Source organism: Rhamphochromis sp. 'chilingali' (genome assembly GCF_963969265.1).
Source record: "Rhamphochromis sp. 'chilingali' genome assembly, chromosome: 7".
Taxonomy (NCBI): Eukaryota; Metazoa; Chordata; class Actinopteri; order Cichliformes; family Cichlidae; genus Rhamphochromis; species Rhamphochromis sp. 'chilingali'.
The window spans coordinates 35,835,229-35,850,797 of NC_137934.1; the positions used below are offsets into that span (position 1 = coordinate 35,835,229).

General features: G+C 36.3%; 1 protein-coding gene and 1 long non-coding RNA gene across 2 annotated transcripts; one reads left to right on the forward strand and one right to left on the reverse strand.

Annotated features, from left to right (window-relative positions):
* Positions 1-302: 302 nt before the first annotated feature.
* On the reverse strand, positions 303-3,306 carry LOC308400355 (uncharacterized protein; the record flags this gene model as incomplete). Its single annotated transcript, XM_080887999.1, has 6 exons — positions 3,064-3,306; positions 2,508-2,867; positions 2,152-2,220; positions 1,897-2,043; positions 1,242-1,421; positions 303-311 (listed from the first exon to the last, which is right to left on the reverse strand). The coding sequence occupies exons 1-6, from the start codon at positions 3,160-3,162 to the stop codon at positions 303-305; spliced, it is 864 nt and encodes a 287-aa protein (XP_080744125.1). The 5' UTR covers positions 3,163-3,306.
* A 791-nt stretch (positions 3,307-4,097) lies between these two features.
* On the forward strand, positions 4,098-9,451 carry LOC308399993. Its single transcript, XR_013972288.1, has 4 exons — positions 4,098-4,387; positions 5,054-5,135; positions 8,453-8,517; positions 8,627-9,451. It is a non-coding gene; the product is annotated as an uncharacterized lncRNA (long non-coding RNA).
* The last annotated feature ends 6,118 nt before the right edge of the window (positions 9,452-15,569 follow it).

Here is a 15,569-nt window from a genome sequence, read left to right on the forward strand (position 1 = left end):
TTCTGCTGAATTGTTATGTTTCTTCTAAGTTATTGCATTTCTGATAAGTTATTACATTTTTGCTAACTTGATGTTGTTCTGCAAAGTTATTAAAATTTCAACAACTTTTTAAACACTGACTTTGATTTCTTCAGCTTCTTCAGCTATTTTCAACTATTTTCAGCAGACAGCTTCAGCTTTACAGCATGCACACTGCATTTTCGCAGGAAATGCAAATTTTTCTAGTATAGATTTGTTTAACTGACTGAAGCAATGACAACAGTCTTCTCCTGAACACCAACACCAAGGAGGTGGTAAAGAGTTCACCAGACCTAAAAACAAAACAAAACAATGCAGGACAGTCTGCAAAGATGTTGAGTCAGTCAGACATCGTGCAGAGCAGATGAGGAAGAAGTTGTAATCTAAAATGGAGAACAATAAATACAGCCACCTAAGCATCCTCACAGGACAAGATGAACTGCAGTGAGAGGGTCATCTTACTGCACTGCAGGACTCAGAGGTTCAGGACGGTCTTTATCCCCATTGCCATGAGGCTTTTTAAAAGAAACTACTCACATGTTCTTCTCACATTTATTTCTTTTACTCTAATAAACACTGGTAGTAATCATATGAATTCTGAGCTAAATGGACTTGCCCTGATAGGCTTCAGCCAGCACAGAAGCTAATACACCACAGCACTTAGGGAAACTGAAACTGACTGTTATTAATGTTTTCAAACTGTTTAAGAAAAACATATATAATCTTTCAGCCTTCTAAAAAACACACATAAAAACAGTATTATATGATGTTGAACATACAGATAGGCAGTTGTTGGCCTACAGGAGTGTTCTTTATCGAAGGTTTTAAGTGCTTAAAAAGTCTGTTAAGCTCTGTACAGAGCATGCAATGTAACTGTACATTAGAGAGTGTTTTATAAACCATGTCTTCTGTTTCATTTAATAAACATGAGACTGCTTTATGCATTTTCAGCTATTTATTAGATTTTATCAGATTAAAAAACACTTAGCATAAGAATGCAGTTGAAACTATAACTTTTAAATATTGTTTAAATGAATGAACATAGCAACTTGAACATTTTAAAAAATACAAACAAAACAAATGAACTATATTTATATATCTATATCTATATATATATATACATATCTATATCTATATCTATATATATATCTATATATATCTATATCTATATATATTTATTCTGTTTTTTTTATGTGTACTATTTGTTTTCCTTTGATTTTTACAGTAAAAGTGATCCTGTGCTTCTCAAACTCCTCCTCGTAGGGCTTCCACATCTCCTCTTCAATGAAGAGGGTTTCTCCAGTTAGAAGGAGAACTTGCAGCTGGGTGGACTGCAGTGCACTGCACTGCTCTGCAGTGTCCACACCAACTACAGTTACTTGAGTACTTTCATTTTCCTTTGTCTGTCAATACACAAAAAGCATATATTTAATATGGTAATCACGTCTTGATGCATGCTCAATGATCCATGTAAGTAAATCCCAAAAGGATGATTCTGTTCATCTGGACGTAGCATTTTCAAGTGGGAGAAATGTTTTGTCACTCATCCAGGTGACTTCTTCAGTCTGTTTTACCCAATCTTTTAAACAGTACATTGCATAATGACTGAAACTAGCCCACTGAAGAAGCAATAGGCTGGGAGGTCAGTTAATTGGTCAGTAATATACAAATTGTCACGGGCACTGATCAAAGACCACAGAAACCTGCAGTCCGCTGAGACTGAAGAAGTCACTTGGATGAGTGATGAAACATTTCTCCCACTTGAAAATGCTACGTCCAGATGAACAGAGTCAATCTTTTGGACCACCTATAATTCTAAACATTTTGGCAAATGACATTGCTATTACATGTTGGTACAAACATATGGCTTCTTCATACCTCAGTCTTTGTATGGGAAGTTGACTGGAGCTGTACTCCATAGGCGGAGCGGTGCACTTTCACATGGGAGATCTTTACCTGATCTCCCACACGAACGTCAACAATTGACGCCTCCCTCCACAAGGAGACAGTCATTGTATATCCATCCTGAAATCACAAAAATGACAGAATGAAACATTTATTCATTAACTAATGGAAATCTCAAATATGCCTATTTTCACCATTTTCAATATTACACTTTAGTTGCACCATTACCTGTTTTAGCTGGAGAGTGCGTATTGGCACCAGTTGTTTGCCTGAGCAAACTGTCCTCACTGCCGAACACTGAAAATTCAATTAAAATATAATGTCAGTTATAGTGATTGCATAAATCTGTGTGTGTACATCTAGGTGCTACTTTCTTGACTTACTACATCTATTATTTTATTATTGTTGTTAATGATAAATCTACAACCATTTACAAAATAATAGTGGTTGATCTTGTTCTCACAATTTTGTGTTTGTTTGACAAGAACAATAAAATTATTATTTTTACTTTTAAAGACAAAAAAGTAATGGTTTCTTTGAAAACCTGAAGCAATATCAATTCTGATGGAACCACAAATATTTACCTCCACAACCTCCCCTTCCACTGTCATGAGCCCTCCAGATGTTGGGCTCATCTTTAGTGGTGTTGCTGGGGAAGGTGGATTAAGCAGCTCCTCCGCCTTCATGATGAGGGCCTCCGAGACTGCCAGGGCAGGAGCTTTAAAGAACTGTGTCCTCGCAGTGATATTGATGAGATAAGGGGGAGCTTGGCCCCTCAGCTCATGTCCCCTCATCATGTAGGACATGTCCTGTTTTACTTTGGAGGAGAACTCTTCAAACAAGGTGATCTTCAGCACTGTTTCACCGTCTGTGATTGCTGCCACTTTATTTTTTTTTGTTGACAGTGCTTTGACCTCTCCATCCTCAGTAACCCAGCTGATCACCTGATAAATACATAAATAAAGAAATGTATTTCTATGATCTTACTCCATAGTCACGTTCATACATGTGAAAGTCTACATCATATGATTGTTGGGTTTTTCTCTGTATTTATTATTGTACGATCTACTGTACAATATAAAGCGCCTTAAAGCGACTGTTGTGATTTGATGCTATATAAATAAAATTGAATTGAATCACCTTTAGCTGGTCACAACATTTCAACACCCGGATATGAATGGGTGGGGGCCGGAAATACGGCGTCTCAGGCCGGTTGTCAGTCAGTTTCCTTAAGGCCATTCTGAAAATAAAAAAAGCAAAATAAACACATTAACAGGTTCATACATTTCTGCTGGATACAGTTCTGACAGAATACAGTAACACCTGTTGCTTTCATGTCATCTCTTCACATTTTGATATAAAACAAACACATCATGAACTTCCTCAACCCTACGTGTGTTTCTGAGGTTCCTGCTTGATATTTACATACCTGAAAACATTTCAATATTTTTGTAAAAACACAAATTATCTTTACAAAATGTTGGTCTAAAAATTAATTAAACGCTTATGAGCCTTCATAAAATACATACAGACGGAGACATGAGTAATCACCAGGACATTAACGGTAATAATTCTGCAGTGAAAAATAGCGTTTATAATGGAAGTCAATGGGACGAAAACGTCCACTAGGGCTCTAAGAGGATGTGTATTGTTAGCTTAGCCACTGAAGCTAATTTAAGGAAGTCAGACTTGACGGTCTTTATATTCACAGGAACTTAAATGGCTAGATTTTTTATCTTTCACTACATTATAATGTGTTATACATAGTATAAAGGCACTAAAAAACGGCTTCAATATCAATACTTACGTTTTATGAAGTTCTTAATATCACAAGAGCACAAAGTAGAAGAGCTGTGACTGTGTCTGTAAGTTTCTTCAGAAAGACCGGGAAAGGGACCGCTGGTCTTTGATGTTACAAATTGTGACGCAATCTGTTGCCATCGGCCTGATTGGCTAACTATGATTGTTGTTTTTCCCAATTGTACTGCCTTGTGTTGATTTTGTCCCTTTACTTTAGGGCGGTTTTTGTTGGTGATCAGACCCGATTCTTGTCTAATTTGAATTATGAAATTATCAGTACTATTTTATAAGTCTCAAACTTACAATTTAAAACGTATAAAATTACTGGTCTTTTTTATTTTTTATGTAGTTAATGTATTATGTAGTTTTTTTAAAGTTCGACTGCTAAAGCCCTGCATGTATTTTTTTAGATGAGCTTTTATTTTGAAAGTGGCGATCTCTTTTCCTGGTGTCATGGAAGCACGCCTAACAGATCCACGTTACTGCTAGTCCCCGGGACAGAGTGCGGGAAATCAATGCGGTTCGAATACGTTCATAGACGCAGGAGTGCTAATTCCCTCCAGATTTCGTCCGAAGGCGCAGGTTTCAAGGCTGCACACGGTGACTGAGCATCCTAACATTTCAAAATTCAAAGGGTCAAGCTTCAAGGTTTTACTTCAAAAAGGTAAGCTAAACTTGGTCAACACAGCATTTGGAGTATGCATTTGAAGTACACTTGGAATTGGGACAGCCGTTGTCCCGTGGCGGTGACGTAATCACACTCAAAGTGTGCGGTCTCTTAATTGGGACACAGCCATAGTGTGTGTGTTCACCTCTGTTTTCGTTAGATTGTCTGCGTTACTTCTACGTTCTCTGCTATCTATCAGCCCCTGTGTTTTCTCTGCTGGACATCCCCTCTGAGTTTCCATGTCTCAGGTTTTCTAATGATGTTTCAGGTATAGCTTTCCCAGCTTAGGTTTTGTTTTTTCTTTTTTGTCTCTTTCTCCTAATGCCACACACTTTGCCTCAGTAACTGTAACATTCAGATGACTACTATCCAATTATTTCTCTGATGGTTATGCAAGAAGAGCCTAATAAACTTAAAGCCAGAAGACCGTAAAGCAGAGGTATAACTGTATGAGCTACAAAGTTTAAATGTTTTATCACAATCATAGTGTGCAGCTCACAAACAGCTGATTGTTTTAGTGTTTTCTCGGAAATATCAGATGTAACTAGTGATGTCACAATGAAAATGAAATAATATTGAACAGTATAGAATCAGACATGTTAGAATTTGCTTAAAATTCTACTTGTTTTATTTTTAAAAATTGTGCAACATTTTGTTTTTCAGATGTTTTTGCTGAATTGATCAAGACTGACTGTAAGAGTGTAAACATCGAGTAACTATGATGTTCGAGCCCTCTCAAGAACAGGTAAATAGTCATTTAGAGATTAAATTTGTCCCAGTTACTTTGTTCTACTCTGTCTGTAAAGCTTCACTTTTGTCACACTTCCTGCCTCCAAGAAGCTGAAGTAGAAGTAGAACTCTGCACCAGAACCTTTTTGTGACTTTTGTGACATTTCTGTCAATGGTGTAATTGTTGGTCTTTTGTGAATTCTAAGTAGGTGATTACTGAAAGGCAAGAGAGAAACCGAAGGCATCAGGTGACCTGTGATATGTCAGAGCTACAGAGAGGAATATTTGTGACAAGTATCCAACATTTGGGGAAAAATAGTTTCAAAGATGCATATTAAACAGGCAAGCTTTCATATTTAGAGGACAAAAACTATTACTTACTTTTAATCATTATTATGTGGTTAAGTACTGGACTGTGTGCTTTTGAGGCCAAGTCACACAGGGTTTCTTAGCTTAGACTGATGAGTATTTGAAATGTCAGCAATTCTTGATTGTAACACCTTTTATTGTAGTTTTAACACTGATGAATCAGCTTTCATAAATGAAGCAAATGTTTCATTTATCTATATTAATACCGTAAGTAATGCTTAGTAGAATCATCTTTGCTGAATCCAATGGTGAAACATGGAGAATTTTTCCTCTACTCTGAGTAGAGCTAGATTTGGTTAAAAACGACAAAAATAAGTATGGCATTTGACAAAATACTAAAGGTTTTTTGCTTTGCTTTTTGGAATGTTTGTAAGTTGTGCATTGATAACTTCCCTTTTTAACCAGTGTCAAACAATGACTGGGTGACCAGTGTTGTCATCATCAGGGCAGGCCAGCACAGCAGGAAAAGTGAAATGGCCAGGCTGAGAGTTACAGTGTGATGCAAAAGTTTGGGCAACCTTGTTAATAGTCATTATTTTCCTGTATAAATTGTTGGTTGTTACAATGAAAAATGTCAGTTAAATATATCATATAGGAGACACACACAGTGATATTTGAGAAGTGAAATGCAGTGTATTGGATTTACAGAAAGTGTGCAATATTTTTTTTTTAGACAAAATCAGGCCGGTGCATAAATTTGGGCACCACAAAAAAAGACATGAAATCAATATTTAGTAGATTCACCCTTTGCAGAAATTACAGCCTCTAAACACTTCCTGTAGGTTCCAATGAGAGTCTGGATTGTGGTTGAAGGTATTTTGGACCACTCCTCTTTACAAAACATCTCTAGTTCATTCAGGTTTGATGGCTTCCAAGCATGGACAGTCACACCACAGATTTTCAATAATATTCAGGTCTGGGGACTGAGATGGCCATTCCAGAACGTTGTACTTGTTCCTCTGCATGAAAGCCTTAGTGGATTTTGAGCAGTGTTTCGGGTCGTTGTCTTGTTGAAAGATCCAGCCTCAGCGCAGCTTCAGCTTTGTCACTGATTCCTGGACATTGGTCTCCAGAATCTGGTGATACTGAGTGGAATCCATGTGTCCCTGCACTGGCCACACAGCCCCACAGCATGATGGAGCCACCACCATATTTTACTGCAGGTAGCAGGTGTTTTTCTTGGAATACTGTATTCTTTTTCCTCGATGCACTACGCCCCTTGTTATGCCCAAATAACTCAGTTTTAGTTTCATCAGTCCACAGCACCTTATTCCAGAATGAAGCTGGTTTGTCCAAATGTGCTTTAGCAAACCTCAAGCGGCTCTGTTTGTGCTGTGGGTGGAGAAAGGCTTCCTCTGCATCACTCTCGCATACAGCATCTGCTCGTGTAAAGTGCGCCGAATGGTTGAACGATGCACAGTGACTCCATCTGCTGCAAGATGATGTTGTAGGTCTTTGGTGCTGGTCTGTGGATCGACTCTGAATGTTCTGACCATTCGTCGCTTCTGTCTATCCGAGATTTTTCTTGGTCTGCCACTTCCAGCCTTAACTTGAACTGAGCCTGTGTCTTCCATTGTCTCAATATGTTCCTAACTGTGGAAACCGACAGCTTAAATCTCTGAGATAGCTTTGTGTGTCCTCCCCCTAATTCATGATGGTGAACAATCTTTGTCTTCAGGTCATTTGAGAGTTGTTTTCAGCCGCTATGTTGCTACTCTCCAGAGAAAATGAAAATAGGAGGGAAACTTACAGTAGACCCCCTTAAATACTCTTTCTCATTATTGGATTCACCTGTGTATGTAGGTCAGGGGTCACTGAGATTACCGAGCCAATTTGAGTTCCAACAATTAGTTCTAAAGGTTTTGGAATCAATAAAATGACAACAGTGCCCAATTTTATGCACCTGCCTGATTTTGTTTAAACAATTATCACACACTTTCTGGTCATTTCACTTTTCAAATATCACTGTGTGTGTCTCCTATATGATATATTTAACTGACATTTTTTATCATAACAATCAATCATTTATACAGGAAAATAATGACTATTAACAATTTTGCCCAAACTTTTGCATCACACTGTAAGTTAGGCATCGGCTGGGTGTTCAGTTCTCACCTGTTCCTGTTTAGGGAGAGACATCAAGCCTCTTAGGGTAAGAAAGAACAGTAGAGAACTCAGCGATTATGACAAGTCCCCTTATTACCACTGTTTGTCTCACAACCAATACCATTTTTTTCCTGAAGCCTAAAGCTTACCATATTGTTTTAATTAAACCTGCAGCAATGTGCTTTTTTTCTTAACAAAATGGCACATAAGAAAAAGGTTTAATTTTGACACTTAAATTTATTCCCAGAAATAACTTTTAATACTCAGGTAAATTTAATATCAGTTATTTGTACTCAAATGCTATTTATTAAAATTATTTATACTTGTATTAGAATGTTACTGTGATAAAGGTATCCTTTTAGGTACTGTACTCTGTAGGACACTAAGAAAGGAGAGTGATCATATTCTGTGAGCCCTGGTAAATAATGGTTGTTCACAGAATTATAAATGACTTTGACTGTAACTCCTGCTCCATCTTGAGCGCCATCATCTAACCCTGAAAAAGTCTCTAGCCTTTGTCAGTATGTGTAAGACTGGCTTTCTATATGGTTTAGTGCAGACTGAGCTTCGGGACCCTGTTGTCCTTTTTTTCTGATCGGTGCTGGTGTGTAGCTGGCAATGCAGTGTGTAAGCACACTGTTTTGCCCTTTCAAACAGTACATTTTTCAGAACTGAAGCTGCAGGTTGTATCTTCACACCAGCACCGAGACAGACCAACAGTGGGACAAATCCAAACAGCAGTAAGTGCTGAGATTCATATTCAGGACTGACCCTTTAATGTTCTTTTATAACCTGTTATAAGTAATATATATAAGTATTTTTTTCTTTTATATTTGTTATTGCTATTTTTTTTTTCAGGGTTTGGAACCAGGGCCAGTTCCATGGATCAATGAACTCAAAGACATTTTTGAATAATGATGCAGGTACAATGTCAAGTTGTTGTTGTTGTTATTATTATTATTGTTATTGTTATTGCATAGATGACTTTCACAGTGCCTTGTTTTATCCTCACATTATTATGGTCCTTTAAAGGAGTACGCTGTACAAGAACTTGGCTGGTGACCCACTTTACATCTCCTTGCTAAACACTGGAAAATCATGCAAAGACATTGATGTAACAAATTGACCTCTTACCGCAACCATGGCCTTCAGTGACAAGAAGACCAGTCTTAAGACAGCATTGGTGAGCGTGTTCTCTAACCAGGAGCCCAGATTACCCACAAAATCTGTAAACATTTACCAAGATCCTCCTCTTTACCTGCCACTGCCACTCAGTACAGGCTGGATCCCACACAGAGTGTGCATGTCTACAGTGAGGAGGAACTCTTCAACCTTGAAAGCTTACTGGTCACAGAGGACATGGTACATAAGATTGAGACAGCAAAAGGAGAACAGACAGCTGACCAGGAATGGCATCAGCTCAACAATGCAAGGATCACATCTTCATCTTGTTATGTGAGGGGTGAAATTGTACAGAGAATGCTCTATTTTGAGACATATGTCAGAATACTGGAGAACAAGGAGAACAAAATATTTGACACCATTATTGTGCCCACTCTATCAGATGAGCTATTTTTCTGTTTAACTCATTACTATTGTGCTAAATCATACTATTTCTGCTTTTAATAGGATTTGTGCCAAATATAGTATTTCTGCTTTTTATAGGATTTGTGCTTAATATACTATTTCTGCTTTTTATAGGATTTGTGCTTAATATAGTATTTCTGCTTTTATAGGATTTGTGCTTAATATAGTATTTCTGCTTTTTATAAGATTTGTGCTTAATATAGTATTTCTACTAAATGTAGTATTTATGCTTAATCATAGTATTTCTGCTTTTTATAGGATTTGTGCTTAATATAGTATTTCTGCTAAATGTAGTATTTATGCTTAATCATACTATTTCTGCTTTTCATAGGATTTGTGCTTAATATAGTATTTCTGCTAAATTTAGTATTTCTGATTAATTATAGTTTTTCTACTAAATCATAGTACAGTATTTCTGCTTTTTATGGGATTTGTGCTAAAACAAAGTATTTCTACTACATGTAGTATTTATGCTTAATCATACCATTTCTGCTTTTTATAGGATTTGTGCTTAATATAGTAATTCTGCTAAATTATAGTATTTCTGCCAAATTATAATATTTTTGCTAAAACAGTCTTAATTTAAAATTACAATATTCATAGTTCATCACAGTGTCTCTGGTAAATCACAATATTTCTGCTCTGTTGTACTATTTTTCTAAATCATAGTGTTTCTGTAATGTTTAAGTATTTTTGGCTAAATATATTCTTTCTGTTATCTTATACTATTTCTCCTAAATTCTTGTATTTTTGAGAAGTTATCATGTTTCTGGTAAGTTACAATATTTCTGCTAAATTCTGCTATGCTATTGTATTTCTGCCAAGTATTATGTTTCCTCTAAGATATTGCAGTTCTGCTAAGTTATTCCATTTTAGCAAACTTCTTTTGCTTCTGCAAAGTTTTTACAATTTCTGCAACTTTTCAGCTTTTTCAGCTACTTTTTGCATACAGCTTCAGCTTTAAGCATCCACACTGCATTTTCGCAGGAAATGCAAATTTTTCTAGTTATTATTCTAGTTGCTTCCGTACACTTTTTGGCACTTAACTACTTCCACAATTTTCAGCCGATTTTCACCGTTCAAATTTTAAACTATTCTGCTATTTCTGCTAATTTACGCTACGATTTTTGCTATTTTTAACTATTATACTTTTTAAAATATTAAGCTTTTTTCCTTTAATTTGTCCCATTGAAATGAATGGGAAACTTCTGCAATTCTGCTAAAATTTGCTTGTTTTTGAAACTTAACTACTTCCTCATATTTTCACCTAGAACAACCATTCAAATTTTAAAATGTTCACAAATTATTGGGCTATTCAGGTATGATTCAGCTTTTTCAAATCTTCTACTGTTTTACTTTTATGCCTCTTAAAGTTTTGAGTTGCAAAATTGTGATTTTTCACAAAATACATGCGTTGTTATGGTTGCTATGCTCTTGGCTTCCAGTGTGTCACTGAAGGTTTTGCAGTCTTCTCTTCATGTCCGAACAACTGTTTGCTACTTGCTCAATTTTCACTCAACTTCCACAAATTATACATCAAAACGTAGGTATTTTTGCTGGCTTTCAGGAAATGTCACTATCATTGTTGTGGGATTTATAGAATTTTCGCAAATCTCCTCAGACCAACACAATGTCAGAAAACTCTCCATATAAAGTGAATGGAGAGCTTGTTCAAAATCACCGCTGGATTTCTGTAATGAGAGGCATATTCGAATCGTCATATCTCCTTAACGAAGCAAAGTTAAGACATGAGGCTTGTCCCCGAATATCTTCAGACACCCCTGACGCTCACAATTCAAGAATTTCTTTCTCACCTATTACCGTTCTGAAATGAGTTGGACTTGTTTGAGGGTAGGAAATTCGTCCTTCGCTCAGATTTCTTCAGATTTCAAACTGTGGAAATGAACCACTTTTTTCTCTCGTCATAACTTTTTGTTGGATTTCCACAGAGACCTGAAAATTTCCATGATTGTTCACCAAAGCCTGCTGTCTCTTACGGTGAAAGAATGATATCGATACTCCAAATAGATTTCAAGTCACAAAGCGTTGTTTGAGGGCAAGTCAAGGCAGTTTTTGCTTCGCTCTACTCAGTTATGGTGCATTAGAAGTCAAATATCTTTAATAATTCATATTTTAATGATAAATTGTAAACACTGGAAGATTCCCTCATCTCTTCTGAACAAAACGGTGTAAGAATGACCGCTCTAGCCCCTACGGTTTGGAAATTATGGTCATTTGTTTGAGGGGAGTCCTCACTATGAGAAATAGGCTGCAATAATCCTGTGCCTCTCTGTGCTGCGTGTGTAAAAAGAGGCACATGTTTTGGCGGGAAAAAGTACACAGGCTCTCTGATTGGTGGATTCAAATTCAGCAGCTCCCAGGCTGACCTAGAAACTTACTTCTCTCTCCCTGTGCATTTTTTTGCTGATTTTTTCATTTAACAAGTATATTTGAGGGACCCTCAGCATGTTCAGCATTTTTTCAGCTGTCCATTTTGCTTTTCCAATTTTTCTGTTTAACTTATTACTATTGTGCTAAATCATACTGTTTCTGCTATTTTATAAGATTTGTGCTTAATATAGTATTTCTGCTTTTAATAGGATTTGTGCTTAATATAGTATTTCTGCTTTTTATAGGATTTGTGCTTAATATAGTATTTCTGCTTTTTATAGAATTTGTGCTTAATATAGTATTTCTGCTTTTTATAGGATTTGTGCTTAATATAGTATTTCTGCTAAATTATAGTATTTCTGCTTTTTATAGTATTTGTGCTAAAACATAGTATTTCTACTAAATGTAGTATTTATGCTTAATCATAGTATTTCTATATATTTCTGCCAGCTCCCCAGGCAGCCAATCCTCTGTGAGGACTTAGACATTCAAATTTTCAAATCAGGGCCTGCACGGTTTCCCAGCCAATCATATATGTGTCCTGAGGCATTCAAATTTGCATATTGGGGCCTTCATGGCTTCTAAGCCAGCCAATCATATCTGAGGGCTGAGGAATTCAAATCCACAAATCAGGGCCTGCACGGCTTCCCAGGCAGCCAATCATATATGTGGCCTCAGGCATTCAAATTTGCATATTGGGGGAATTCGTGGCTTCTAAGTCAACAAGTCATCCATGTCGTATATCTCTAAAAATTCACATTTTAATGATAAATTGTTAACACTGGAAGATTCCCCCATCTCTTCTGAACAAAACGGTGTAAGAATGACCGCTCTAGCCCCTACGGTTAGGAAATTATGGTCATTTGTTTGAGGGGAGTCCTCACTATGAGAAATAGGCTGCAATAATCCTGTGCCTCTCTCTTCTGCGTGTGTAAAAAGATGCACCTGTTTTGGCGGGAAAAAGTACACAGGCTCTCTGATTGGTGGATTCAAATTCAGCAGCTCCCAGGCTGACCTAGAAACTTACTTCTCTCTCCCTGTGCATTTTTATGCTGATTTTTTCATTTAACAAGTATATTTGAGGGACCCTCAGCATGTTCAGCATTTTTTCAGCTGTCCATTTTGCTTTTCCAATTTTTCTGTTTAACTTATTACTATTGTGCTAAATCATACTGTTTCTGCTATTTCATAAGATTTGTGCTTAATATAGTATTTCTGCTTTTAATAGGATTTGTGCTTAATATAGTATTTATGCTTTTTATAGAATTTGTGCTTAATATAGTATTTCTGCTTTTTATATGATTTGTGCTTAATATGGTATTTCTGCTAAATTATAGTATTTCTGCTAAATCATACTATTTCTGCTTTTTATAGGATTTGTGCTTAATATAGTATTTCTGCTAAATTATAGTATTTCTGCTTTTTATAGTATTTGTGCTAAAACATAATATTTCTACTAAATGTAGTATTTATGCTTAATCATAGTATTTCTATATATTTCTGCCAGGTCCCCAGGCAGCCAATCCTCTGTGAGGACTTAGACATTCAAATTTTCAAATCAGGGCCTGCACGGTTTCCCAGCCAATCATATATGTGTCCTGAGGCATTCAAATTTGCATATTGGGGCCTTCATGGCTTCTAAGCCAGCCAATCATATCTGAGGGCTGAGGAATTCAAATCCACAAATCAGGGCCTGCACGGCTTCCCAGGCAGCCAATCATATATGTGGCCTCAGGCATTCAAATTTGCATATTGGGGAATTCGTGGCTTCTAAGTCAACAAGTCATCCATGTCATATATCTCTAAAAATTCATATGTTAATGATAAATTGTAAACACTGGAAGATTCCCCAATCACTTCTGAACAAAACGGTGTAAGAATGACCGCTCTAGCCCCTACGGTTAGGAAATTATGGTCATTTGTTTGAGGGGAGTCGTCACTATGAGAAATAGGCTGCAATAATCCTGTGCCTCTCTGTGCTGCGTGTGTAAAAAGATGCACCTTTTTTGGCGGGAAAACGTAAACAGCCACTCGGATTGGTGGATTTAAATTCGGCAGCTCTCTCCCTCTGTGTCTGTCTGTGTGTGTTTGTGTGTGCGTGTGTGTGTGTTTGTGTGTGTGTGTGTGTGTGTGTGTGTGACAGAGAGAGAGAGAGAGAGAGAGAGAAAGCCTTTTAATGGGATGATCTCATTGTAAGATTCAAATTCAATATATTTAGACTGTTTGACTGAATTGGATCTTGTGTGTGTGTCTCTCTGTGCATGTGTGTTTCCTCATGTGTGCATATTTGTAATTGTGTGGCTGTCATAAATTTTTTTGCAGATTTTTGTCATTTAACTAGTATATTTGAGGGAACCTCAGCATGTTCAGCATTTTTTCAGCTGTCCATTTTGCTTTTCCAATTTTTCTGTTTAACTTATTACTATTGTGCTAAATCATACTATTTCTGCTATTTTATAAGATTTGTGCTTAATATAGTATTTCTGCTAAATGTAGTATTTATGCTTAATCATACTATTTCTGCTTTTCATAGTATTTCTGCTAAATTATAGTATTTCTGCTTTTTATAGGATTTGTGCTTAATATAGTATTTCTGCTAAATTATAGTATTTCTGCCAAATTAATATTTGTGCTAAAACATAGTCTCAATTTAAAATTACAATATTCATAGTTCATCACAGTGTCTCTGGTAAATCACAATATTTCTGCTCTGTTGTACTATTTTTCTAAATCATAGTGTTTCTGTAATGTTTAAGTATTTTTGGCTGAATATATATTCTTTCTGTTATCTTATACTATTTCTCCTAAATTCTTGTATTTTTGAGAAGTTATCATGTTTCTGGTAAGTTACAATATTTCTGCTAAATTCTGCTATGCTATTGTATTTCTGCCAAGTATTATGTTTCCTCTAAGATATTGCAGTTCTGCTAAGTTATTCCATTTTAGCAAACTTCTTTTGCTTCTGCAAAGTTTTTACAATTTCTGCAACTTTTCAGCTTTTTCAGCTACTTTTTGCATACAGCTTCAGCTTTAAGCATCCACACTGCATTTTCGCAGGAAATGCAAATTTTTCTAGTTATTATTATTATTCTAGTTGCTTCCGTACACTTTTTGGCACTTAACTACTTCCACAATTTTCAGCCGATTTTCACCGTTCAAATTTTAAACTATTCTGCTATTTCTGCTAATTTACGCTATGATTTTTGCTATTTTTAACTATTATACTTTTTAAAATATTAAGCTTTTTTCCTTTAATTTGTCCCATTGAAATGAATGGGGAAACTTCTGCAATTCTGCTAAAATTTGCTTGTTTTTGAAACTTAACTACTTCCTCATATTTTCACCTAGAACAACCATTCAAACTTTAAAATGTTCATAAATTATTGGGCTATTCAGGTATGATTCAGCTTTTTCAAATGTTTTACTGTTTTACTTTTATGCCTCTTAAAGTTTTGAGTTGCAAAATTGTGATTTTTCACAAAATACATGCGTTGTTATGGTTGCTATGCTCTTGGCTTCCAGTGTGCCACTGAAGGTTTTGCAATTTTCACTTCATGTCCGAACAACTTCTTGCTACTTGCTCAATTTTCACTCAACTTCCACAAATTATACATCAAAACGTAGGTATTTTTGCTGGCTTTCAGAAAATGTCACTATCATTGTTGTGGGATTTATAGAATTTTTGCAAATCTCCTCAGACCAACACAAGGTCTCAAAACTCTCCATATAAAGTCAATGGAGAGCTTGTTCAAAATCATCGCTGGATTTCTGTAATGAGAGGCATATTCGAATCGTCATATCTCCTTAACGAAGCGACTTTAAGACATGAGGCTTGTCCCCGAATATCTTCAGACTCCCCTGACGCTCACAATTCAAGAATTTCTTTCTCACCTATTACCGTTCTGAAATGAGTTGGACTTGTTTGAGGGTAGGAAATTCGTCCTTCGCTCAGATTTCTTCAGATTTAAAACTCTGGAAATGAACCACTTTTTTCTCT